Genomic DNA, 24,065 nt, shown 5'->3' on the forward strand with positions numbered 1-24,065 from the left:
CCTGCTCCCCCCAGCCGAAGGCAGACCTACCCACCACAGAGTAGGAGGGGACCCTGAGCGTGACAACACGCCCCCTCCCTGCCACGACGCTGACAGGCCTTGTGCACCCTGGTCTCCAGCAGCCGGCGGCAGCAGCGGGACCGCATGCTGCAGTGCCGGGACTGGAGGGAGGTGACCACACAGGACGCTGTGAACCCCATCGAGAGCTTGGACTCCTGGACCGAGTTTGTGGAGGGGAAGAACAAGGTAGGGACCAGCCGAGCCACCACCTGGCAGGAGAGGAGGAGAGTGGGGGTAAGGGGGGTCCAGTCCTGGCCTCCGTGGCGCCCACCAGGCCGTCAGGGCTCTGCAGGGAGCATCTCCGGGCCTCAGCTCCCGGCCTGAGTGTGCGGGGAGGGCCAGCTGCTTCCCAAACAAGGAAGATAGGGTTCAAGGCTGCCTGGCCAGGCCATGGCCTCCAGCTGCCCACGGGATCCAGGCTGGGGGTTGGCCTGGTCCCTACCAAAAGCTGCCGAGCCCCTGGCCCAGCCTTGCGGGCAATGCTTAGAAGATGCCGGGGGGGAGGGGGGGGGGAGGGGACCGAACAAAGGCACCCACTTCCTACAGTCACGTCCTGTTTTCCTGCACACCTCCAGAGCCTCTTCCTGTTCCAGGCCTGGCCAGGAAGTGCCCAGCTTCGAGTGGGCTGGGGGGGCGGCGTGCATCTTGGGGTGGTAGGCAGGGCTTAGGGCCCTCTCTCCTCCCGTTTCCAAGCTTCCTACTGCCCCAGGCCAGAGTCCTTCTGGAAGTCTAGGGCCCAGCCTCCCCCTGCCTCTGCCCAGGGCTCCGGGACCACAGGTGGCGGGGGCAGCCCGGGGGCCGGCATGCACACATCACACAGGCCCCCAGTAGGGACCTGCCGCTCATCTTAGGCCATAGACCGACTGCTGACCCTGGCTGGAACTGACCTGGCACCTCCAGGCCCCTGTCCCCTCCTCAACCTGATGGCCACAACCTGAGCCCATCCACAGCCAGAATTCTCTCTGGCCCTGCCTGTGGCCATCCTCTGACCCCATCCACTGCGATGCCAGCCATCCACAGCACTGTCGCCTGGCCTTTCCGAGGATCACTGCCCTCCCCGCCCCACCCCTGGCCTCTGCTGCCCGAAGCCTCACTTCCTCTTCTATACGTTCCGGGCCCTGCCTCTGAGCTCTGTCACCTGCGGTTCAGAGCCTCAGTTTCCCCCATGCCTGGTGGGCACAGCCGCCTCCTTGCAGAAGGGGAGGGTAGGGGCAGGAGACGGACTCTCGGCCTGTGCTCTGCCCAGACGGTGAGCAAGCTGGTGATCCAGTACGCCAACATGTCCGCCATGTACAAGTGCGTGGTCTTCAACAAGGTGGGCCAGGACGAGCGGCTCATCTACTTCTACGTGACCAGTGAGTGCCCCGGGGGGGGGGGGCGGGTGTCAGGGAGCAGGTGGGCGCTAGAGGAGAGCAGGCCTGGAAGAGGAGGAGACCGGGCTGGGGCCCACTTAAGTCTGGTGACCGTGGGGCACCCAGGAGAGAGATCTGGGCGGGAGGGACAGACTTGCCGACCATGGCATATGGACTGGGTGCCAGTCCCCTGGGGGACAGTAGCACCCTCTCTGCCTTCAGCCCTGGAGGGGCCTCCCCCCGGGTACTGTCCTGTTTCTCCCCACCCCCTCCCAAACCCTGGGTCTGAAGAAGGTGGTGCATCAGTGTGCTTTGCCCTGGGAGAAGGTCCCTAGTTTCCTCAGATTTTCTAACATGTTAGAGACCTCAGGAAGCTAAGAACTTGACAAAAGGGAGGTCACTGGGCCTAGGAGTGTGGTGGGGGACCCAGAAGATAGATGGGGCCAGAGAGGACACTCTGGGGGTGGCGGCGAGAGGCGCCCACAGGAGCCTGACAAGGAGTGGCCAGAGGAAATCAGAGTGCAAAAGCTTCAGGGAAAGCTGAGACAGTGAGAATGTGTCAAGGACAGGGCAGTGGTGGGGTGTGGTCAACAGCAAGGCAGGATGAAGACTGGGGCCTCCTCTAAGCCCGGGAAGGAGGAGCCCACTGGGAGAAGTGGGGCAGCAGCTGGGGTGGGTGGGGCATGTCCAGGAGAGGTGATGGGGGGAGGCAGGCATGAGGACAGCTGGTGGGGCTGACTTCTGTGACCGCCGGTGGTCAGTGAGGGGAGGTGGTGTCCCTTGGTTGAGAGCTGAGTGAGCCCAAAGGCCAATGAGAAACGAGGAGCAAGCACCTGGCAGATGAGCCACCATATCGCTGGTGCAGAGTCACCGTGGTTCTTCCTGCCCCTGCAGCCATCCCCGACGGCTTCAGCATCCAATCGGAGCCATCGGAAGAGCCCCTGGAGGGCCAGGCGGTGCGCCTCAGCTGTCAGGCAGACAACTACACTTACGAGCATCTGCGCTGGTACCGCCTCAACCTGTCCACGCTGCACGACGCGCACGGGAACCCCCTGATGCTCGACTGCAAGAACGTGCACCTGTTTGCCACACCACTGGCCGCCAGCCTGGAGGAGGCAGCGCCCGGGGCGCGCCACACCACGCTCAGTCTGATCATCCCCCGTGTGGCGCCCGAGCACGAGGGCGACTACGTGTGCGAGGTGCAGGACCGGCACAGCCAGGACAAGCACTGCCACAAGAAGTACCTGTCGGTGCAGGGTGAGGCGAGCAGGGCTGGTGGGGGAAACGGCAGTGCTTCCCACATAGCCTTCTCCCCCAGCCCAGCAGGCGCCGGGCGGCCACCCATGTGCACAGCCTCGCCTTCCCACCCAGCTCTCTGCTCTCTGGAGGCCCCTTCCTTGGGCCCTCTGGCTTTCTGCATTCCACTTAGTTTCCTCTTGACTCCCGCCCCCAGCCCTGGAAGCCCCGAAGCTTGCACAGAACTTGACCGACCTCCTGGTGAACGTGAGCGACTCCTTGGAGATGCGGTGCCGGGTGGCTGGGACACACGTGCCCAGCATCTTGTGGTACAAAGATGAGCGACTGCTGGAGGAAGAGTCCGGTAGGGGGCGGAGCCTACCAAAGGCGGGTGGGGTGGGGCAGAGGCTCGGGAGGTCAGAGCCCCAGACCCATCTGAACCTGAACGCACAACCCGCCTCCTGCAGGAATCGATTTGGCGGACTCGAACCAGAAGCTGAGCATCCAGCGCGTGCGTGAGGAGGACGCGGGCCGCTACCTTTGCAGCGTGTGTAACGCCAAGGGTTGCGTCAACTCTTCCGCCAGCGTGGCCGTGGAAGGTCCGGGCTGCCCTCGCGCGCCTCCGCCCACCTCCCGCCCTCGCTTGGTGCCTTCTTGTGGCCATCCCCCTGAAGTTGTGCCCGCCAGAAGGGGGCGCTCGCGCGGAGGGGCTGTCGCCCCCTCTACACACGGTCACGTCTGCTCACTCAGGCTCCGACGATAAAGGCAGCATGGAGATAGTGATCCTCGTTGGCACCGGGGTCATCGCCGTCTTCTTCTGGGTCCTCCTCCTCGTCATTTTCTGTAACATGAGGAGGGTAGGCACTCCTTTCCCCAGCTCCTCACGGGGCTTCTCTCCACCTGGGCCAGCCCGTGAGATACCCTGCACCCTCGCCTCCCTGGAAATTGCCCTGACCCCTCCTTGTTGGGCTCTTATGGGACCAGAGCTGGTTTGTCCCACTGTCTTCTCCCTGACTGAGTCCCATCTGCCCTGGGCTGCGTTGTACCCAAGCCACGGAGGTAGGGCCCAACCAATGAGCTGTCCCCACCCCGACCCCCAGCCAGCCCACGCGGACATCAAGACCGGCTACCTGTCCATCATCATGGACCCCGGGGAGGTGCCCCTGGAGGAGCAGTGCGAATACCTGTCCTACGATGCAAGCCAGTGGGAGTTTCCCCGGGACCGGCTGCACCTCGGTGAGGCCAGCACCCAGCGCGCCCCACCCGCCCTGTCCTACCTGGCGGAGGCAGCAAGCGGAGCCCTGAAATACACCCGTTCTCAGAACTCATGCCAGGAAGTCCCGCCTGGCCCCCATCTGTCCTGACCTATCCATCTGGGAGTGCACCCCCAGAACCACAGCCAGGGCTCCCAGTTCCCAGGCCCCCCGGGGTCATGTCCTGCTGCTCTGAGCAGGGTGGGCCCACCACACCTGCTGGGAGAGGATGCAGGGCTTCCTGTCTGCCTGTCCTCACCCTCTGCCTGCTCTGCTCCCCAGGCTCTTCCTGTTTGGCGGAGGGGCTCCTGCCCTTCCTCCCCCTTCTGGGCCTTCCTCCCCAGCCCCCACACCGGTTGCCCGGCTGCCTCTGTCCCTCTGCACCCTCACCTCCATGCAGCTCACCTGGACTCGGCTCCCTGTCCCCACAGGAAGAGTGCTGGGCCACGGGGCCTTCGGGAAGGTGGTGGAAGCCTCCGCTTTCGGAATCAACAAAGGCAGCAGCTGTGACACTGTGGCCGTGAAAATGCTGAAAGGTGTGGGTTCGGCCAGTGGAGGGAGGGGCCGCTGAGCAGGGGAGGAGCAGCAGCTCCGGGTGTGCTGGTAGCGATGTGGTGCAGGAAGAGAAATTGAGGCTCAGAGCCAGGGTCTCACACAAGGCTCTACAGGGGAGTCCCTGGGAGTCCGAGCCGGGCCTGGGGCTCAGGGCTGAGTCATCCTTCGCAACCCCACCTGAACCTCCTGCCTCACGGGGGCGGCTGGGCAGTGCTGGGCACCCTGCGCCCCCCACCCCACAAGAGCGCTGAAGGTGCCTTAGTTAAGCGCTGGGACTGGGACGAGGCGGGCGACCCGGCACCACGCGAAGCCCCTGTGTCTCCTCCAGAGGGCGCCACCGCTAGCGAGCACCGCGCGCTGATGTCTGAGCTAAAGATCCTAATCCACATCGGCAACCACCTCAACGTGGTCAACCTCTTAGGGGCGTGCACCAAGCCTAACGGTACGAGGTTGGAGCGCCCTGCATGGGAGGCAAGGCCCTCGGAGCACTGAGTCTGTGGGTGCTTGGGGTGGAGGAGGGCTGGCGGGCAGGGATGTTGCTGCGGTGCTAGCCCTTCCCGGCGCCCTGGCTTCCCAAACACTCAGCTCCTGCCCTGCCCCGCCCCGCCCCGCCCCAGGGCCCCTCATGGTGATCGTGGAGTTCTGCAAATACGGCAACCTCTCCAACTTTTTACGCGCCAAGAGGGAGGCCTTCAGCCCCTATGCGGTAAGTGGGCACCCTCCAAGGGCCAGAGCTCTGCCGTGAGACAGCGGGGTGCCAAGGTGGGCTGGGGTGATGCCTTTGCTGTAGGTGGCAGGCCCCCCTTCGAACCCACTTTGTGTATCGCAGGAGAAATCCTCCGAGCAGCGAAGGCGCTTCCGTGCCATGGTGGCAGGCGCTCGAGCTGACAGGCGGCAACCCAGGAGCAGTGAAAGGGCACTTTTTACGAGGCTGCTGACGGGCAAGGGCAGGGCAGAGCGGGACCCTCCGGCCCCAGAAGGTAAAAGCCTGGCTTCCTCTTGCCCAAGATGTGGCAGGCACCACGATACCTCATGCATGGTTAGGGGACAGTGGCATAAGCTGGCCTGGGGCCCTCCTGGCAGGACTTGCATGTGAGAGGGGTAATGGGTTCGCAGTAGGAAAGCAGGACCACTCGGGGGCGGTTTCCATAGAAGCTTTTAAGGTTTGCTTTGGGCCTCACTGGATGAGCAGGAGTTTGCCCTGCAGACAGGGAGGTGGAGCAGATACAGCAGGTGCAAGGGTCCAGTGGTGCAACAGTGCTCGCTGACCTGGAAGTAGTGGGGGTGGCAGAGTGCAGGCTGAGGCGGGGAGAGGGCCCACAGCTCTTTAGCCAGTGCCAGAAGAGATGCAGCGAGGGCTGGGTGAACAGCCTTTGGGGTGGTAAATGGAGTTTGGGGATCATGGAAGAGATCCCCCTGAGCCCGCCTTGCTCCTTTATACAGCCGAGGACCTATGGCTGAGCCCGCTGACCATGGAAGACCTTGTCTGCTACAGTTTCCAGGTGGCTCGAGGCATGGAGTTCCTGGCCTCCCGCAAGGTGACTGCCCCCGCAGGCCCTTCAGAGGGGAGAAGGGGACCCACCGGCACGCCATGACGTGAGCGGTCCTAGCTCCCTCCACAATGACCCTGAGGTCGAGGTGCATTTCTCCCACTTGGTGGAGAAAACCGAGTCCACGTGGTGGGGAAATGACTCCCTGGGATTTCCAGCCAGTCAGCAGCAGAGCTGGATGTGAAATCAGAGTCTGTCCTGCCTCACAGCCTCCTCCGCTGTCCCAAAACCTCCACGAGCCCCCCGCACGGCGAGTCCTGGGGGTGCCCAGAGATCCAGGGTGGAAGAAGCAGGGCCTCAGCATGGCCGTGGCCATGACCCTGCCCCAGGGGCCTTTGCTGACCACCCTTCCACGGGCTCGTGCCCCTAGTGCATCCACAGAGACCTGGCTGCTCGGAACATCTTGCTGTCAGAGAGCGACGTGGTCAAGATCTGCGACTTCGGCCTGGCCCGGGACATCTACAAGGACCCCGACTATGTGCGCAAAGGCAGTGTGAGTGTGGGCCACAGGCCTCTGGACGGTGGCGGGGTGGGGGGCATGCCCTGCTGTCTACAGGGAAGCTCAGAGGACCTGCAGGGACCCAAGTGACCCTTGGAGCATCTGAGGCAGGGGGCTGGGGACAGAACCGAGAATCAGGAGCCACACTTCCTCTGCTGCCTGCAGGCCCGGCTGCCCCTGAAGTGGATGGCTCCCGAGAGCATCTTCGACAAGGTGTACACCACGCAGAGTGATGTGTGGTCCTTTGGGGTGCTGCTCTGGGAGATTTTCTCCCTGGGTGAGTGCAGAGCAGGGCTCGGGGTGGGGACCGGCGGGATCTCAGGCTCCAAGCCCCACCAGCCCTGTGGTGCAGGGGCCTGGGCAGCCTGGGGCATTCCGCCCTAGTCATTCTGAGAGCCCCTGCGACCCACCCAGGTGGATCACCCTAGCTCCTTTGGAGGGCACCGGGCGAGGCCCAACAGGTCCTCCACAGTCTCTCTCCACCACGGAGCCCTTCCTCACCTGCTGTGGGGATGTGGCTGCTGCTTCCTCACCTGCTGTGGGGATTACCCCTCTCACCTGTCTGGGGCTCACTCTGAGGGCTCGCCTGCTTATGCAAGCCCCATGTGGGAGCCTGGGCCCCCCAGGCACCAGGATGAAGAGGCCCCTACACTGGGGGTGGAGGGAGCAAGCAGTGAACTAGTGAGATGAACGCTTTTACTGAAGGGAGAGCACGGAGCTCCCAGGGAGGACTGGTGCTGTGAGCCAGGGGCCTGGGAGGCTGGGCTGGTGAAGGGGTACAGAGAGGCAGGTGGGCCCGGGAGGACAGCGGCCAGGGCCATGGTCCCTGAGTATAGGAGGCAGGCAGGGCCAGGGTCAATAGATGCAGTGAGAGGGAGGAAAGGTGGCCCTGGCAGCTCCTTTGGGCTGTTCCGGGCTGGGCGAGGACCTGGAGTTTCCGTCTAAGGGGAGCTGTGCGGGGCTTCACACAAAGGTGGGAGCAGCCCGACTTGCACTGCCGCATGGCCTGCTGTGGGCAGGCAGAGGGAGACCAAGAGGCCCCGAGGCCCCTGGTGATTCAGGAGCCCTGTTGTTGCTGATACGGCTGGAAAGCACCAGTGCCCACTGTAAGCCTCGTGGGCAGGGCAATGCCACACTGCCCTGGGGCTGGGGAGAGCCTTGCCCAGGCCCCTCAGGAGCTGCAGGATGAGCACCCACCATGGTGGCCAGGACAGAGCGATTTGGGAAGCTGGGTGGAGCAGCAGCTACCTGTTTCCCACCCACGCACCCCCTATTCCTGCTGCCAGGAGCCTCCCCATACCCTGGGGTGCAGATCAACGAGGAGTTTTGCCAGCAGCTGAAAGAGGGCACCCGGATGAAGGCCCCAGAACTGGCCTCTCCTGCCATGTGAGTCCCTGCTGGCCAAGCAGGCTTTGGGCGTCAGGAGAGGTGGGGCGGAACGGGGCGTGCAGGCAGGGGGCAGGAGTAGGGAGTTGGTGCAGGTGGGCATGGGAATGGAGGCTGGCAGGCAGTCTCTCATTCTCCTCCTCTCTTCCCCCAAGGCAGGAGGGACAGTGGGTGCCTGAGCCCTGGGGGCAGGTGCAGTGGGTGTGAGGCTGGGGAGGCGGCTGGGTCTGCTGGTGCAGGGTGCGGTCCCTCATACCCAGTCCAGCCACGCTTTCCCGCAGACGCCGCATCATGCTGAGCTGCTGGTCTGGAGACCCCAGAGAGCGGCCTGCGTTCTCTGAGCTGGTGGAGATGCTGGGGGACCTGCTTCTGAGCGGGGGCCCACAGGTGAGCCCCTCTTAGCCACATCCTGCTGCAGCAGTCTCTGGCCAGCATTTGGGGGCGGAGGGTCAGAGCTCCTCCTGGCCCTCAAGGAGTTCCTTACTCTGAGTGAAGTGATAGGTTCCTTCCCCCACTCCCCAACAGCCCCACCTCCTGTTCCTTTGCACCTGCCCTCGCCTCATGTGTCCCTCCCCTGGGCACATGGGGCCTTGGCGCTCTGGGGCCTGGAGCAGGGCCCAGAGACCTCCTGCCCCAGGGCACTTAGTGCTCAGTTGTATCTCAAGAAGAAGGCGGGAGGTGCTGGTGCTGGTCCCTGGGTGGCAGAGCTGGGCATCCTGGAGAAGGCGCTCCGGCTGAGCCCCCTCTGAGCCCTCAGAGCCCAGCCCTTCTCTGGCCAGAATGCCGGCAGTCCTGAGGGCCTGGGTGGCTGGGGTCCACGGTGGCCCTGCCCCTGCCACCACTCTGGTTCCTGCCCCTAGGAGGAGGAAGAGGAAGTCCACGAGGTGCCCTGCAGCTTGAGCCTAGAGGAAGGCAGCTTCTGGAAGGCGTCCACCACTGCCCTGCATGCTGTGAAGGCTGAGGCAGCTGAGGAGGGCAGCTGGCCGACCCCGCTCCAGCACAGCGTGGCCGCCAGGTCAGCCACACTCCCCAGGTCCAGGGGTTCCCCTGGTAGGAAGAGGACAGTGTGGACATGGTATCTCTTATCCACATTAGTCATCAGGGAAAAAGCAAACTTCAAGGACTGGAGAGACTGCTCTCTGCCAAGTCCAACTGCAGAGTGGTTTTGGTGGCAGAGCACCCCGTCCCCAGTCAGCCTCAGAGCCCTGCAGGCCCACGGCCTCCACTTCGCCCCCAGCTGTGGCCCCTCGGCCCCTCTGTCCACCCTCTGTCTTCCCTGCACTCCCAGCCTCTGCCCCCAATCTCCAGTTCAGAGGGACTGTCCTTCTGGGGCGCGGTGGCCAGGCTAGCTCCACTTCGCCTGAGGAGAAAAGGGAGGGGCAATGAGTCCCCAGGGCCACTGACAGAGACCCTGGGAGCAGGGCGGGCCCCCACTAACTGGAGCCCGTGACTGAGACGTAGTCTGGGGTCCCAGAGGTCCCTCTCGGCAGCTGTTTGTGCTCCCCGTTCCCGCTGGCCCTGCTGAGGAGGGTCCTGAGACTCCTGCCCATCTGCCCCTGTGTGGAACAGGGCCAGGCCTGGGGACAGGAAGGGCCCGCTGGTTCTTGCCAGGCTCCTTCCACCAATGGCATAGTGCACGCAAATGTGTGCATGCAAATTCACACACGCAAATGCTCACACCCGTGTGCACGTGCTGACCAGGTGGGGGCTTGCAGCCCTCGGACTGCCTGCTGTGCGCAGGGCGGCCATCCTGGGGTGGAGGCCTCCCCGTTTGCCCGGCTGGCGGCTTCGCTCCCCTCTGCACCCTCCCCACAGTGGCCTCAGGTTTCATCCTCTGCGGAGAGGTGGGAGGGTGCCAGGGAGGAGCCAGGGCAGAGCTCCAGCCCCAGGCCTGGGTGCTGCCCAGCAGGAGACCAGGTGGGAGAGGTGGCCCGACTTTCTGGAGGGCCCCGGGGTGAGTATCTTCAGCACTTTCTGTTTGCTCCCCACAGATACTACAATTGTGTGGCTTTTCCCGGGAGCCTGGCCAGAGGGGCGCAGACCCAGGGCGCCTCCAGGATGAAGACGTTTGAAGAATTTCCCATGACCCCAACAACCTACAAGGCCTCCGCGGTAAATGCAGGGGGGCATGCACCCCAGCTCAGGGACACCTGGGGCCTAGGTGCTCCTGCAGGGCCCACACCCTCCCCCCTCGCACAGCCCCAGCCCTCTGCCAGAGTGAGCGGTGCCAGCACTGCTCAGCCCCTGGCTTCAGGAGTCCAAGAGACCACGGGCTGAGATAATCTCCTCACACCCCACACATGTGGGGCTGTGAGAGGCAGAGGACAGGCCTGGGCAGCCAGAACATCCTGGCGCAATCTGCTGAGAGGAAGGCTCTGGGTGGCCCAGCTGCCCCTCTGCCTCTCTGGTCCGGCCCATGCTCGGCAGCATGGTGTTCTGTCCCTAAACATCCATGGCTGCCTTTGCTGCAACAAAGCACGGAGCTGCCCCCTGTGCTTCCTGGCAGGGCTGGTGCCTGGCCAGCCTGTTCCTCTGCCAGTCAGCAGACTCCCACAGTCACGGGGGCCTGTGCCCAGGCTGAGTGGGGGCCACTTCCCAAGGGGGGACACAGCTTAGAAGCACTTTGTCCTGCCTGTGGATGCAGAGAGGAGGCACCCCCACCCACCTCACAGCTCTGGAGGGGAGAGGGCGTGCTAATGGGAGGCTGCTCAGAGCAGAAGCTGAGGTCTGAGGCATCTTCTGGACCTGAGGGGGCTCTGGCACCAGTGAGTGCGTAGCTGTGCAACCGCCCAGTGTCAGTGGCCTCAAAACCATGCTGCAGGTGAAGGGACAGGGACCCCATAATTCACTTGGTCAGATTACTTGAAAATCTTACCTAAAGCAACTCAGTTTCCTTCCTGTATTTTTCCATCTTCCTCCCACACCACATGACTGGGAAGCCTGCCCTTTTGCCCTGCGTACTCGGTCGGTACACAGACGTGGCTGGTTCTGCCCGCTTCGTTCTGCAAGCCCAGTAAAGCTGACTCCAACTGCAGTTTTAAGCCACAGCAGACTTTTCTCTTTTTCCGGCACCAATACAATCAGGTCATCTCAGTTCCATTTCATTTTCCCTACACCTAGAAGGTTTGGCCTCTATCACCACACCTTTGGTAAAATTTCTGGAGCCACACCTGCTAATAGAACACCTCCTTACACCAATGAGACTCTCCGAAGAGATGTGGCATGCCATTTTCTTCCTTACCCTTCAGAGGAAGAGAAGCAATGGGCGTCTCATGCGAAGAGTTAATAGATAAACCAGTAGTTCTTCCCATGTAACCTGAGCACATGACTTTACACCAGTAGCCAGAGACTGGCCCCCGTGTCCCACAGCCAAGCCTTTGCCGCTCCATCCTGCAGGTCCCAGGTCACCTCCCCTGGAAACCAGGAGGCTCCTCTGTGCCAGTGGCACAGACCATCCAACGGGGGCCTTTCTGCATTCTGGAACTGCGGGGGTGCCATTCCCATTTCCCATCACAAGTTCTGCCCTGGCATGGTGGTTCCAGACAGTGCCCTGCCTGGGCGGAAGCAGGCCGGGGAGAGGGTGTAGGGGAGAGGGTGCAGGGGAGGGGGTGCAGGAGAGGGGCTTACCTGTGGGCAGTAAAGGCTGAAACCCGAGAAAGCTGTACCTAGAAAGCAGTGCCTTCCAAATGCTCAGCAGACTCCCAGCATGGAGCAGTTCCCACCACTGACCCGTTTGTTACATTTCTTCATTTTTGTCCATGCTTAATTTCATTAAGTCCAATTAACAGAGCTCTTTCAGCCCAATTCTGAAGAACAAATGCACCCAGGGGCTGCCCTTGGGGACTGGGTTTGAGTCTCCTGTAGCCAACATGGGAACATGTAAGCCAGACAAGGCACAGAGAACACAGCCCAACTCCTGCAGGACAGACACCGGACTGGAGATGGTCCCCTAGGGATGTCCTGGACTGCCCAGCAGGCGACCCTCAGCCTTCCACAGTTAGACCAAGGTCTGCCCGGAGTCCTGCCTCCCACAGACAGTTCCTGCCTGACCAACCAGAAACCAAGCCCTCACCAGAACTGAAATTACCTTTCTGACCACCCTGCACCCAAAACGAGAATGGAAATACTAATTAAAGTGACCCAGGGGCTGTCCTGCCAACTCCCTTCTGAAGCAGGAAGCAGGTTCAGGTGCCCCTTCGCTTCTCGAGAGGTGGCCAGGCAGCTGTCCTGGTGGTCAGCACTGAACAGGAGTCCCCTAGAGCAGGTCCTCCTCTTGCAGAGACGTAAGCAGGTGAGCCCCGGACAGCTGCCGCTCGCTGCCCACTGCCCCACCAGGCTGAGAGGGTGTCCTTTTAGGAGGACTCCATCTGAGTCACCAGATTTGCTCCGGAACTCACGGGTTCGCTGCTTGAGGTGCTCTGTTCAAGAAACTGCACGTGGTAGTCACAGGTAGTTTATTTGGCAACAAGTAAAGGAGGTGGTTGGCAAATCCAAATCCTCCCTGAAGGGAGGCTTGGCCCCTGCTTTTATACACTATTTGGTCAATTGCACCTTGATTTCTTCTTTGCATTGGTTACATTTATCTGTTGGAGTTCCTCCCAAGCTCACCCTATTTACAGCACTCTGCAAAAATACTGTGCTACGTTGTAACATTTAGCAAGAGCAGCATTTAATAAGGGCTGTTCAGACCCTGAAGCCCCTGTCCTAACACCCTGATACATGCATGGCTGCCTTATAGGTCCCCACATGTGGGGTATTCTAGCTTTTGCTGCCTCCTGAGCTTGGGCAGGAGTGGCTCCCAGGCCTCAGTTTCTCTCTGTGTGCAGAAGTGATTGATGACCATCCCCCGTGTGCTCAGAGGAGGGAATGGATGTCTGTCCCCTGCTCACAAGAGGTGTGAGGCAGGCAGTGGTGCGGTGCATGTGGCCCCATCCCACCCAGGGCGGGCACCTGCAGCCAGGCCTCGGTGGGGCCCAGAGCCTTGGCTTGTTCTCCCCACATAGGACAACCAGACAGACAGCGGCATGGTGTTGGCTTCTGAGGAGCTTGAGCAGCTGGAGAGCAGGCACACAGAAGCAGCCGGGCTCAGGTAGGGCTTCCTGCGCCCCCTCCCCTGCAAGGGGTCCAGGGGCTGGGCCGGGCCTGCGTGTACCTGTCACTTTCTTATCCGAAACTTTTCGTGGCTCCCTATTGCCTTTTTGTGTGTTCAAAGCAATGCACTCTGGGACACCAGGCCTTTGGCCCACCAGCCCTTCTGCAGGAGCACCCTCCCCCTCCCCGTCCGGACCCAGCACACCTGGGCCTGGTCCCACACCTCTCTTCCATTTGGCAGATGCTCGGACACCACCTCTTTGTAAAACCAAGTGTGATCCTCCATGCCCAGTGCGCACGCACAGCCCTCCCCAGCCAGGGTAGGCCCCCGCCGCCCCGGGGCCCCCGGAACGTCGCCTGGTGGCCTCTGGAGCCCCGCAGATGGTGTAACCTGGACATGGCTGACATTCTGTTTTGATAAGAATACAGTGACAGAGAAATCCTGTACTGAGGGTGCCTGCTTAGAAGATGATCACCACTTGCCCAACAAGATACCCTCCAAATACTGAATATTTAAACTTTTAATGCTGCAGATAAAATAGTTAAGTGTCTGCTGGTTCACTTTATCAGTGCGCGCCCATGGCTGTGTCTGCAACGCAGCTCAGAACAGGGCTCTCTCCCGCTCCGCTCGGCTCACACCGCCCTGGGCTCCCTCCCACACAGCTGCCCAAAGCCACCTCGCCTTCCACCTATGCTGTTCCTGAATCAACTTATATGTTGTCACCCCAAGGATTTATTTGTGCTATCGGCATAGTTGATGTCCTTTTCCACCTTTCTGGTCAGTAATTTATGACCTCTACAGCCTAACCAAGGTCTAGCAATGGTCGTTGGTACCAATTCGGTGACCACAGGAACCCCTAACTTGGGGTACAGTGAATGAGAAAACTGTGGTTGGTGCGAACAGCTCAATTACCAAACAGCACGGCAGTGAGAAAGCTCAATGATGTTATGGCTCAGCTGTGCGGCAGCCCATCCCGCGTGGAGCAGCAGGGCTGTGAGGAGGCCCTGGGCACAAGGCCCCTTTCTGGCTGGACAGCTCCACTCTGTCCCGCTCTGCTCTGCTCTGCGAGGCGAGGCTCTGGTCCCAGGAGCTGGCCTCGGTGTTTCGGCTCCAGCAGGGGAAGCAGCCGTCTGCCTGTTGCAGAACAGAGCAGGGGGGCAAGGCGGAATGATATAAAAGACCCCCCTTTTTCTCTGGGGGTTCCTCCCCACCTACTGGGTTCATTTTGCCCGCCACCTGAGGAAAGATGTCTATTAATACCAGAGATCAGTGAAAAGGAAAGGAATTTATTATTTATTTGAAATAGCACAAACTAAAGTTCCCCACAAATGCACACAGTCCTCCTGGCACCCTCCACATGGCAAAAGGGAGCACTTCCAAAGCCGCGTGGTCCTAAACAGACACGTGGTCCCAAAAAGTAAGAGATGCCCAATGGCTGTTGTGCCTCCGTTTAAATCCCAGCGCCAATCTTCCTCTGCAGCCCCATTTCCAGCTCCTCTCACAACTGGCCACAGCTGCCAGCATTCTGGGCAGGTGTGTCCCTGTGGTGTGCAGCCAATTATCTCCAAGCTCTTCTGGATCTTATTACAGATCCCTATTTGGGGCTCCCCTCTTGGCTGCACCGTTACATGCAGCCTTCTGGGGAAAGGCAAAGTGCTCTGTGCGCCAGAGGGGAGCTGACTTATCTAGAGAGAAGTCCCTGCCCTGGTCCCTGATTGGTCTGTTCTCATGCAAATGAGGATTTTTAAATCCTCACAGTTTAATTGGTCCAAAAAACACAGTCCTATTTGGATGGATGGTCCGTGAAGGTGCTGATGGGGGTGTAGCTGCACAGCTCTGGTTAAACAAGCAAAGCCTCAGCCCTGCTGGTTAAAGCACACTCCCAGGAACTCCTGTATAAGAGCTGGCTCAGCAGGCAGGGGCACAGCGCAGGTGGGCGGTCCAGTGCCGGCTTCTCCCTGGGGTGCCCTTTGCGTGAGAAGCCCTGAGCAGCAGCAGCAGCTGCTCGGCTGTCTGTAAACTGGAGCCCAGGGAGCCCCCAGAAGCCCTTCTCAACAGGTGCATTTGTTCGTGGGGTCCGTCCGCACCCACTATTGGTTATTGTCCCCGGCGGCCTGCAAAGGGAGAGTCTGAGGGACTGTGGACACTGGCATTTGTGGGGTCAAACACCCATGAATAATGCGGCTGAAATGGGCGTGTTGGCCTGCTCTTGTTTTTATTGATTCTATTGAGCGACCCCTATTCGTGACCCTGTTTGAGGAAATTATTGCCAATTGCATGGACAGAAATAGTTTCTACCTAATGCTTCTTTACCAAACAGTATTTTGTCTCTCAATAAAAGTAATTCAGTGAGAGGGTCCAGGGAGGGTAGCTACTTAAATTCAAATGCTCACACATGGAATAAGGCCCTCAGAGCCTGTGACTGAACCGAGGAGATGGACTCTGGCCACAGCCAGCACTGCGCGGCTGGGCCTCTGCGGAGGAGACGGAACCCGGGGCGTCGGCCCCAGGCCGGGGAGATGAGGAGGGGCTGCGTGCACCAGGAGGGGTGGCTCTCGCGGGCAGGCACCGCTTCTGAAGGGCAGTGAGCTTCCTGGGGAGGGTGCGCCTCCGATGCTTGCTGGTAAAGGAAGAAGAAAACACAAACGATGAGAGTCCTGCAGAAGCAAAATCGTATCAAGAATCCAGAAGACAGACACACACCCAAGGGAGCCACTTATTGCAGAAGCTTCCTTTCCTGGTTGCAGGGACACGCTGCGTGCTGGTGCCCTTTGGCAGCGTCATAGAAGCCCCAGAGCAGGGCGGCAGGCCTTTGCCAGGGGCGGGCACTTGGCCCGCAGAGGGTGCAAAAGGGCACGCGGAGAATGAGCCTCAGAGAGCCTGGGGGCGGGGAGAGGAGGGCGTTTATCTCCAGTCCTTTCCCGTTTTCCGTTCACCACTGCTCAGCACTCACCCTTGGGGAGATAGCTCATCCTCACTTCCAGCTTCCTCTGGCCACTCAGGATGCCGGCTCCCGTGCCCACAGAGGGGCCCGTCACCCGAGTCTGTGGGCAACAGGAAGGGCCGGAAACCCTGGGCTTGGGTTCGGTCAGCACGGCAGCGGCCAGGAAGGCCCCGCACTCCCAGCTAAGCGGACTGCTAGTTAGTCCCCAGTGGCAATATGACAGGGTGTGGGACATGAGTAGAGCCTTTGGAAAGAAGGACACAGTTGAAGGAATTCACAGTGACACCAAAGATGTGGGGCTGATGCGGCACTCCTGAGCGAAGACGCCGAGGAAGCCACCCGGGCCCGGCCCTCTCTACAGGGCCACGCGCTGCGGGGTGCAGGAGCCCCAGTGCGCACAGTCCGTGCAAGGAGAAACAGGCGTTGCCCACCCAGAGGCAGCGTGAGCACTAAAAAGAAAAATGGAATACAAACTTCCAGTAGATGTAAACACTCAAAAATATGAAGCAGAGGCAAAAAAAAAAAAAACAAAAAAACACTGACAAAGGCTCCAGCACAATTGGAACTTGTAGACAGACACGCAGCTGCGCCAGGAATCGGAAGTGCAGACGCGGGCGCATGGTGGGGGGGCACCGCAGCGAACCCAGCAGAGGGGCTGCTGTGTGGCAACTAGAGCGACCAGGGCACAGCAGATGGGGGAGACTTCCCATGGAGAACACAGAAATGGGCGCGAAAAGAGTCAAGAAAATAAAATGCAAATGTTTAATAGAGAGGTAAAAAGAATAAAAAAGAAAGTGATCTCGAAATTCATAGGGAAAGATCCAGTATGTACACAATTGGAGTCTCTGAAGAAGAAAATGCGAATAGTAGAATGGAATGAAATATTTTAAACTTGTAATTCGAAGTATGCCTTCTAAATGAAAGACCTGAGTCTGCATCTGGGAAGCCAGGCTAGGCAGTAAACTCTGAGGCATATCCTGGCTGAACTATTGGACTCGAAACGTTCTGGGAAATCGGGCAAAAAGACTGACCCACAAAGAAAGAGGCAGGTTGGCATCTAGTCTTCCAATAGTACCACGCAAAGCAAAGCCAAAAGCAACATTTCCCAAGAATTCAAAGAAAGCAGAGCAGCGGAGGGAGCATCACAGGGAGCGTCATAGGGCATCGGAGAGGCGGGAGAGGCCGCAGCACCGTGCAGGCCCCTAAGCCAGTGTGAGAAGCTTGGGTTTCATTCTGTGAGTGACGGGAAGCTCTCGCAGGCTCTGCTGTGAGGGGAAGGAGGTCTTCCGGCGGCAAGGATCTCTGAGGCGTGGACTAGAGGCCGGATGAGTGAGAGGGGAGGAGAGGGGAGGGTGGGCTGGAGGCTGGCGCACACCACACAGCGATGGGCAGACCTGGAGAGAGGGGTGGAGATGCACTTCGAGTTCAGAGCAGGCAGGGCTGCTGGGTGGCTTGGGTGAGGGTGGCGGGGGAGGGAGGAAGCAAGGTTGCCCGGGTGCCTGAGCCATGGAGCCAGCACTGGTGCTCTTCACAGAGATGGCGGGACAGGGCGAGAAGCAGGTTTGGGGGCTGAGCTTCGGTGTTCTCTGTTGTCCCACCCCGGGGCCCAGGATGGGGAAAGCTCCAGCGTTTGCCAACAGTTGCACCAGTCTGGTGGTGACATAAGTGACACCTGTGTGTATTTCCATAGGCTTCACACTCACTAAAACTCAGGTGTGTCTCTGTCTCTGGTGATTCCAATTGGATTCGCCCAGGTTCAGTCCCTAATCCCCCCATTCCCTGCTGACGCCATCCTCCCTGTCTCGGCAGCTGTAAAGGAGCCGGCTGGAATGTGACCATGGCACACCCTGACCCCCAGGGGCGGCGGCGGCGGCCCCACCACGGGGCACAGGGAGGCCAGGTGTTCTGTAACAGCGAGTACGGGGAGCTGGCAGGGCCACCCCGGGAGGGCGACCACACCCCATTGGCCCACGTGCCCTTCTCCGCAGACAGCAGCTACTAAGAAGGCTCTGGCAAAGCCCCCAGGGCCCCAGGTGCCCACTATGCAGGCCCAGCGGGGCGGTGGGGGGCTGGAGGCTGGGGCTGAGCCCACATCTCCTTTGGTTTTGCTGGGAGGTGTCTCCACCTCCCTGGCTACCCCTTCCTAGCTATGCAGAGCAAAACCCAGGCTCCAGGGCTCCCAGAACCCCACCACCACACCTGCCCAAAACTTCTGCATGGACCCTTCAGACCCTTCTCCCCTTCCTATCAGATTCCCCGTAGCTCAGTGTCCACGGGGCCCAGCCCTGGGTCAGGCACGCCCAAGAGAGTGGCCCTTTGATTGCCTCGCCCACACTGGGGGCGGTGGCATGATCCCCACTTCTGATGAGGAACCGGAGGACCCGACAGTCACAGACCATGAGGGCAAAGCTCCGGCCTCCCAGCCCCTCCCCAAGGCCTCATCCCTGAGCAGCCCTTCCGCCCGTCCCCTGGGGGGGCCCTTCTTCACTCGCCCTCGCAGGGCTGCAGTGAGGATGCTGGGTCCCCTCTCAAAGCACCGGTGAGGAATTGTGTGTATGTTGGGGGGCTCCTCTCCTGAGCCCCCGAGCAGCTCAGTCACAGCGCACCCTCCCGGCGGGCAAGGACGATTCTGCAGATTGTTTTCATTAGAACTTGAGAAACTGAGCTGTTGTGAAGAATTCGCTTTTCAAAACTTCCATCTGAAGGAAACCCAGGGAAGTTTGTTCTGAATCCGGATGATCCTCAACCCCAAACCCCAGTTGGTGCTGACACAGCAGACACAGCCGCAGTGCCTCTGGAGAAGGGTCGGCCCTGCCTGCCCACCTGGCCCAGGACCGGATGCAGCAGCAGACAGATGGGCTAGAGCAGCCCCGTTCGAAAAATCACTTGGTTCTTCCCTTGGGGTCCTGGGCCCGCCACGGAGCACCTCCCAAGCTGTGAAGGTCCTTCTGAGAGGTGACCACCGAGGAGGCTTCCAGGCTGGCCCAGAGGCCCCCCGGCGCTGCTCCATGCCACCAGGCAATCAGCAATGTTCATGTGGCCTCCAGGGGACCCTGTCTTCTGCTCCTGGTGTCTGCCTGACATCGGCGCCCTGCCACTCAAACCTCTGTTGTCAGGAAGGAGCAGCCAAGGATCCTCTGGAGGCTGGGGCCATTCTGCTCCACACCCCACCCCAGCTCACACTGCCCAGCCCCCCGCACCCCCAGAAGTAGAAAGACTGGCCTCCCAGTTAGCCCCACAGAGGCTGGCACTGACCCCAGCACACCAGTCGCTTGCAGGACAGGCGCCGTGCAGCAAGCAGGGGCCTGCACACAGACCCTCCCCCACTGTGTATTGTTTCCTAGGATACGCATAGTGTCCCAGGTGTGACTGACCTTCACTTCCCCACTGGGCCTGCTCCTTGATGTCACCTGACTGCGAGACTTGGGTCTCAGGTGGAGAAGCCACACGCTGGACGCAGGTGCAGGGCATGGCCCACCAGGCCCCTCCATGTGCTGCCGCATGCACAGCCATGCACTGGGGAGAAAACCTCCCATGCCCCTGTGCACCACGGGCTCCGAAAAGCTCTGAAATATTTAACAAAAGATAATAATAAATTTGATGCCAGTCTTTGAGTTACAGTGAATGGGTTCTCAGTTAAGTCCCAGCTCTCTTCAAAGCTTTGATTTCAGCATTCCTCCCCTTGATCAATGTCAGACCCATGAGACCACTGGACAGGCCACCAAAGGAAAGGGCAGCAGAAGCCTCAGAGCCAGGACCCCATCTCCCCAAAGCCACCAGCAGAGGGCGCCGGCACACCTGGGAGCACCCATCCTGGGTTTGAAGCGCTAGAAAGGTGCTCCCCTATCTACTATATGTCTGAAGGGACGTGGCACTTTGCAGGCAATGGGTTTGGGAGCACAGCCCAGGCGGCGTCACTGCGACCAGCTCCCACGTCTCCCCCTGGGAGCAGGTGCCTGTGATCATTCCGGATGCCCAAAAGGGTGCCATGCAAGCCCGGGGTCACCTCCCCGGAATCCGAGGCCAGGTCTGAGCGGGGACCCTGGTCTCCATCCCCACCCAGGGAGCCGAGCTCCGGGCAGCAGAGAGTGGCGGGGCTGTCGTGTCTGTACCTCCTCCCCTTACAGTGAGGGCTGGCACGACGGTGGCTGCAGACAGGGCCTGACACTGGCCATCTGCATGTGGCCCGTGAATGCTTCCTGGGAAGGGCTGACCCAGCAACAGTCCCAGGGGCTCAGGAGGGAAAGCCAGCGATGACACCTGGACAGGGCCGTGGCTGCAGCCAGGCACATGGGGCACGGGCAGGGCTGTCAGCACAGCCCCACGCGCAACAGAAGCCCAGCCAAGGTCAGGAGCCAGAGGCCACCCTGTGGGCCAGGCCCTGTGCCTTCCCCACCCCAGCCTCTCCCACTCCTCTGGGGCCCAGGGCCTGCGAGGTGTCTGCCCTGCACCCCACCCACCCACCCCTGGTGTGACACCCATGGCTCAAGCCTCATTTTCAACTCTAGTGAGAGGAGGTGGTAGGTCTGCTGTTCTCACTTCTACAATAAACGTAAATATGAGTACAGGAAAGACTGCCCTCCCGTTGGGTTTGGACAGCTGGACTCTGCAAGGACATGGGCGGGCTTTAGCCGCCTTCCCAGCCTGCACGCCTCAGCCCTGGCATAGGCATTGGCATGGCAGCCCCAGCGCACCCTGAGGTGGGTCCACTCCCCACGTGCCTGCTTCAGCTGGGCTGCACTCACACCTCGGGGCTCCTCAGATCCTGCGTGGGCTGGATGCTCGGGCTGCACTCGGAGTCCCAGCCACACCTCACTCTCACTCCCCAGTGAGACTCCAGCAGGACTCCAGTGAGAACCAGAACTCCACCACCAGGAGGAGGGGCGTGGGGGGCATGCCGCGCAGCCTCCGCTGCTCTCATCCTGCGGTCCCTCGGCTCCTCCTGCCTACAGGGAATCTTCTCCCCACCTCCCCGTCCTCCTCTCAGGCCCAAGCTCTTCAGGATGCCCACCCACACCCCTCTTCTGCCAGAGACACGAGATTCCAGTCCTTCAGGAGAGGTCAAAGGCGTACTTGAACGTCCCCTGATGCTGGTGATTCCATCCCCACCTCCCACTGCCCTAGGCATCAGGAGGGGTTCCTGGGCCCTGCTCTGAGCTACACATAGTATCCTGGGCCCTGACAGAGTCACTGTCCCCCAGGGAGCTCACAGGCCAGAGACCCTGCACAGGAGGAAGGGGCTGCGAAGGCCAGCTCAGGATGCAGGAGGAGCCAGGACAGCAAGAAGGGAGGGAGCAGAGGAGGGGTTGGCAGGGGCCCATCCCAGAGGGCCTAGAAGCCCCAATTGGGAGTTGGTTTTTTACTTGAAGGCCAGAGGGAACTCGACTCAGCCACCCACTCCTCCCTCAGACACCTTCTCCTCATCCACCCATCCCCACATCCACCCATTACTCCGTCCACCCACTCACCCATCGCCCTTCCCCCTACTCACAGACACCCACCCCCAGAAACACCCTGTCAGGGACCACAGAGACCCTTTGGGGCTGCAGCCATTGATGATAAGGAAAGAGGCGTTCTCCGCTAATGCAGGGTCTTCGGTGAAGACAACAGGTAGGGGAGGTGAGAAGCCTGTTTCTTTTTCTTTAACTGATTCCAGAGAGAGGGGAAGGGAGGGAGAAAGAGAGGTAGAGAAACATTGATTGGTTGCCTCTTGCACATGCCACAATTGGGGACTGAACCCATACCCCAGACTTGTGCCCTGACCGAGAATCAAACCCACGACCTTTCAGTCTGCAGGATGACACCCAACCCACTGAACCACACTGGCCAGGGCGGGAAGCCTGTTTTTAGAAGGAATCGCATTAAAGTGACATTAGTAGGGAAAATGCACTCCTTGTATGAGACCCGCCAGGGAGTTCTGGAAGCAAGTGAACACCCCTGTGCTCCTCACAGATGTGGGAGCTGCTGGCTGCAGCCGGCACTGCCCAGCGTGTCACTATCCCGGGTCTCAGTGGCTGGCATGTCCCACTATCCTTCAGAGTCCGTGTTTGAAGGGAGAGAGACCCCTTTCCTCTCCAGCTGGAGGCAAAGGTGGCATAGTGTGCCCCAAAGCGCGTGTGGGTGTGGGGTATCAGAAGGGGCTACTGCAGGGGCTGAGGGAGGAGCTCACGAGAGCCCCAGGAGAGAGACTCGAGGGGCCAGGGAGGTAACGGGGCAGCCTCCGTGATGGTGCAGTGAGCCAGGGTGGGTAAGGCTTCCAGGGGCCACGTCAGCCCTGCTCCAGGACCCCGGGACCCTGGTGCCCCTCCGGAGTCTGTCAGAGCTGCTTTTGTGCAGCTGGGCCACCGAGCGTGGCCCCCTCGGAAAGGTCTGCTCTTCTTCCCAAGAACAGAGGGCCTGGCCCCCTGGACACAGCCAGGTACCACTGCCCCTTCTGCGGCCTCTCAGAGATGGAAATGACAGGGCAGGCTGCTGCTACCCCCTGCGGTTTAGTGAGCAGGATCAGCTTCGAACAGGTCGCACTTCGGGGTGGCCGTGAGTACATCGCTATGTGAGTGGGGCCATGGTCTGGAGTCTGGGCTGGGACACACGCCACTCACCTGGCAGGTGGCTCCTCTCAGCCCAGGTGTCTTCCAGTCCTGAGCAGCACCAGGCCTGGGAAGAGACCCAGGGGACCTTGTGAAGGTCACCAATGTTCTGAGCTCTGTTTCTTCCTTTGGGAGGATGATACAACCCACACCCCCAGCCCCACTGCAGTTAGGGAACCAGTGCTGGCAGCACCTCCAATCCATGGGGGGTGGGGCCCCACCCAAGCCCAGGCCGACACGCACACGTAAACTGGACCTAACTGTGCAGGACATGGCTTGGCCAGCACAGCCACTCAGAGTAGGAGACGCCGTGAAACCTCATGGGAGGCTCCTGGGGACAGCAGCCCGTTCCCCTGAGCCTGAACCGGCCCCGCTGTAACCCTGAGGAAGACAGCTCTCGGTCTGCCCTGCAGTTAAGCCATGCTTTCCAATCACATTCACCTGGAGCCCACACAGCAAACACCTTGTGGGCAGCAGCGGGCCCCGCCCCACCCCTGAGGCAGGGCTCTGGTCAGGGAAGGGGCAGAAGGAAGTGCTCCCAGAGCCAGGTCAATATTGACCCAAGTGAAGGTGCCCACAGAGGCAGGAAGAGGACACGCCGGTGACACTGCCCAGAGCCCCAGGGCTCAGATGACCGAGCTATGAGGAAGAGGAAGGAACCGAGGTGGGTGGTGGCAAAGTCATGGTGTGACCCCTGGGCAGGGCACCAACTCTGTACCTGGCCGGTGAGCCCGGCCACCCTCCCGCTCCAGCCCTGACCCTGGCCTGCTCCTCTCAGGGCCACATCCAGGCTCCATGGAGATGGCCTTGTCTCAGCTCCCAGGAGAGCCCTGCACATGCCCACAGGCCCCTCTGTCCTCGTGGCAATGACTCACGGCTGGAGGGTGGGTCTTCTCTTGGCTGCTGTGCTGCTGGCCTGGAAGGACTTCCAGGGGAGGGCGGTCGTGTGACTGGGGCTCTTCCAGACAAGCTACTGGGTGGGGGAGCTGTCTTCAGGCTGCCCCCCCTCTGTGCCCACTGCCTGTAGCTTGAGGGGGCTGTTTCCAGGCCTGTGTGGGCCTCGGCCACACAGACTGAAACAGGAGCAGATAATGCTCGAGTGACACTGCAGACATGTGCCAGACCCCAGACCACAGCGCCGCGCAGGGCCGGCCACACCAGCCCCAGCTCGAGTGGCTGCACGGGGATCACATGAGGGCAAGTTACAGAGCGGGCAGCCGGGAAGGGTGCCTCCAGGACCCCAGGAAAACTCCAATGATGCTCACTAGCCAAGTTGATTGCCGGGACTGAGGGCCCACACCTGTGGCCCAGAGTGGCCACATCCTCACGAAGAGGGAAACTGGGGTCCTCAGCCACAGAGAGGACTCAGAGGCAGGGACACAGGTCTGGCAGGAAGAGAGAGAAGAGACCAGGAAAGTCCCAGGACCTGGGGGTGCCATGCCTGGCGGCCCCAGCCAAACAAAAAGGGTTTCCTGGCCTTGCTGCCTGTGTCACAGAGCAGGGACAACTGCCACACACTCTCTGAAGGTGCTTGCTGACGTCAGAGCCACA

The 24,065-nt window shown here is 60.7% G+C and overlaps 1 protein-coding gene across 4 annotated transcripts in view; it reads left to right on the forward strand.

Annotated features, from left to right (window-relative positions):
- Positions 1 to 19,529, forward strand: part of FLT4 (fms related receptor tyrosine kinase 4) — a 39,596-nt gene extending 20,067 nt beyond the window's left edge. For 2 of the 4 annotated variants that reach the window (XM_045827175.1, XM_045827190.1), the window contains exons 11-30: positions 120 to 246; positions 1,307 to 1,415; positions 2,307 to 2,669; positions 2,866 to 3,012; positions 3,116 to 3,247; positions 3,399 to 3,505; positions 3,749 to 3,884; positions 4,333 to 4,437; positions 4,785 to 4,898; positions 5,074 to 5,162; positions 5,286 to 5,436; positions 5,900 to 5,994; positions 6,377 to 6,499; positions 6,671 to 6,782; positions 7,792 to 7,891; positions 8,173 to 8,278; positions 8,752 to 8,906; positions 9,883 to 10,003; positions 12,895 to 12,980; positions 17,737 to 19,529. In XM_045827175.1, coding sequence (XP_045683131.1) covers positions 120 to 246; positions 1,307 to 1,415; positions 2,307 to 2,669; positions 2,866 to 3,012; positions 3,116 to 3,247; positions 3,399 to 3,505; positions 3,749 to 3,884; positions 4,333 to 4,437; positions 4,785 to 4,898; positions 5,074 to 5,162; positions 5,286 to 5,436; positions 5,900 to 5,994; positions 6,377 to 6,499; positions 6,671 to 6,782; positions 7,792 to 7,891; positions 8,173 to 8,278; positions 8,752 to 8,906; positions 9,883 to 10,003; positions 12,895 to 12,980; positions 17,737 to 17,929 — 2,671 coding nt within the window. In that variant the 3' untranslated portion in view covers positions 17,930 to 19,529. Of the gene's footprint in view, positions 1 to 119; positions 247 to 1,306; positions 1,416 to 2,306; positions 2,670 to 2,865; positions 3,013 to 3,115; positions 3,248 to 3,398; positions 3,506 to 3,748; positions 3,885 to 4,332; positions 4,438 to 4,784; positions 4,899 to 5,073; positions 5,163 to 5,285; positions 5,437 to 5,899; positions 5,995 to 6,376; positions 6,500 to 6,670; positions 6,783 to 7,791; positions 7,892 to 8,172; positions 8,279 to 8,751; positions 8,907 to 9,882; positions 10,004 to 12,894; positions 12,981 to 13,223; positions 13,522 to 17,736 lie in introns of those variants that run through there. The other 2 variants (XM_045827181.1, XM_045827196.1) reach the window with 2 other exon arrangements.
- Positions 19,530 to 24,065: the final 4,536 nt, after the last annotated feature.

Source organism: Phyllostomus hastatus, unplaced genomic scaffold (assembly GCF_019186645.2).
Source record: "Phyllostomus hastatus isolate PE091 unplaced genomic scaffold, TTU_PhHast_1.1 phas_contig_150, whole genome shotgun sequence".
NCBI lineage: Eukaryota > Metazoa > Chordata > Mammalia > Chiroptera > Phyllostomidae > Phyllostomus > Phyllostomus hastatus.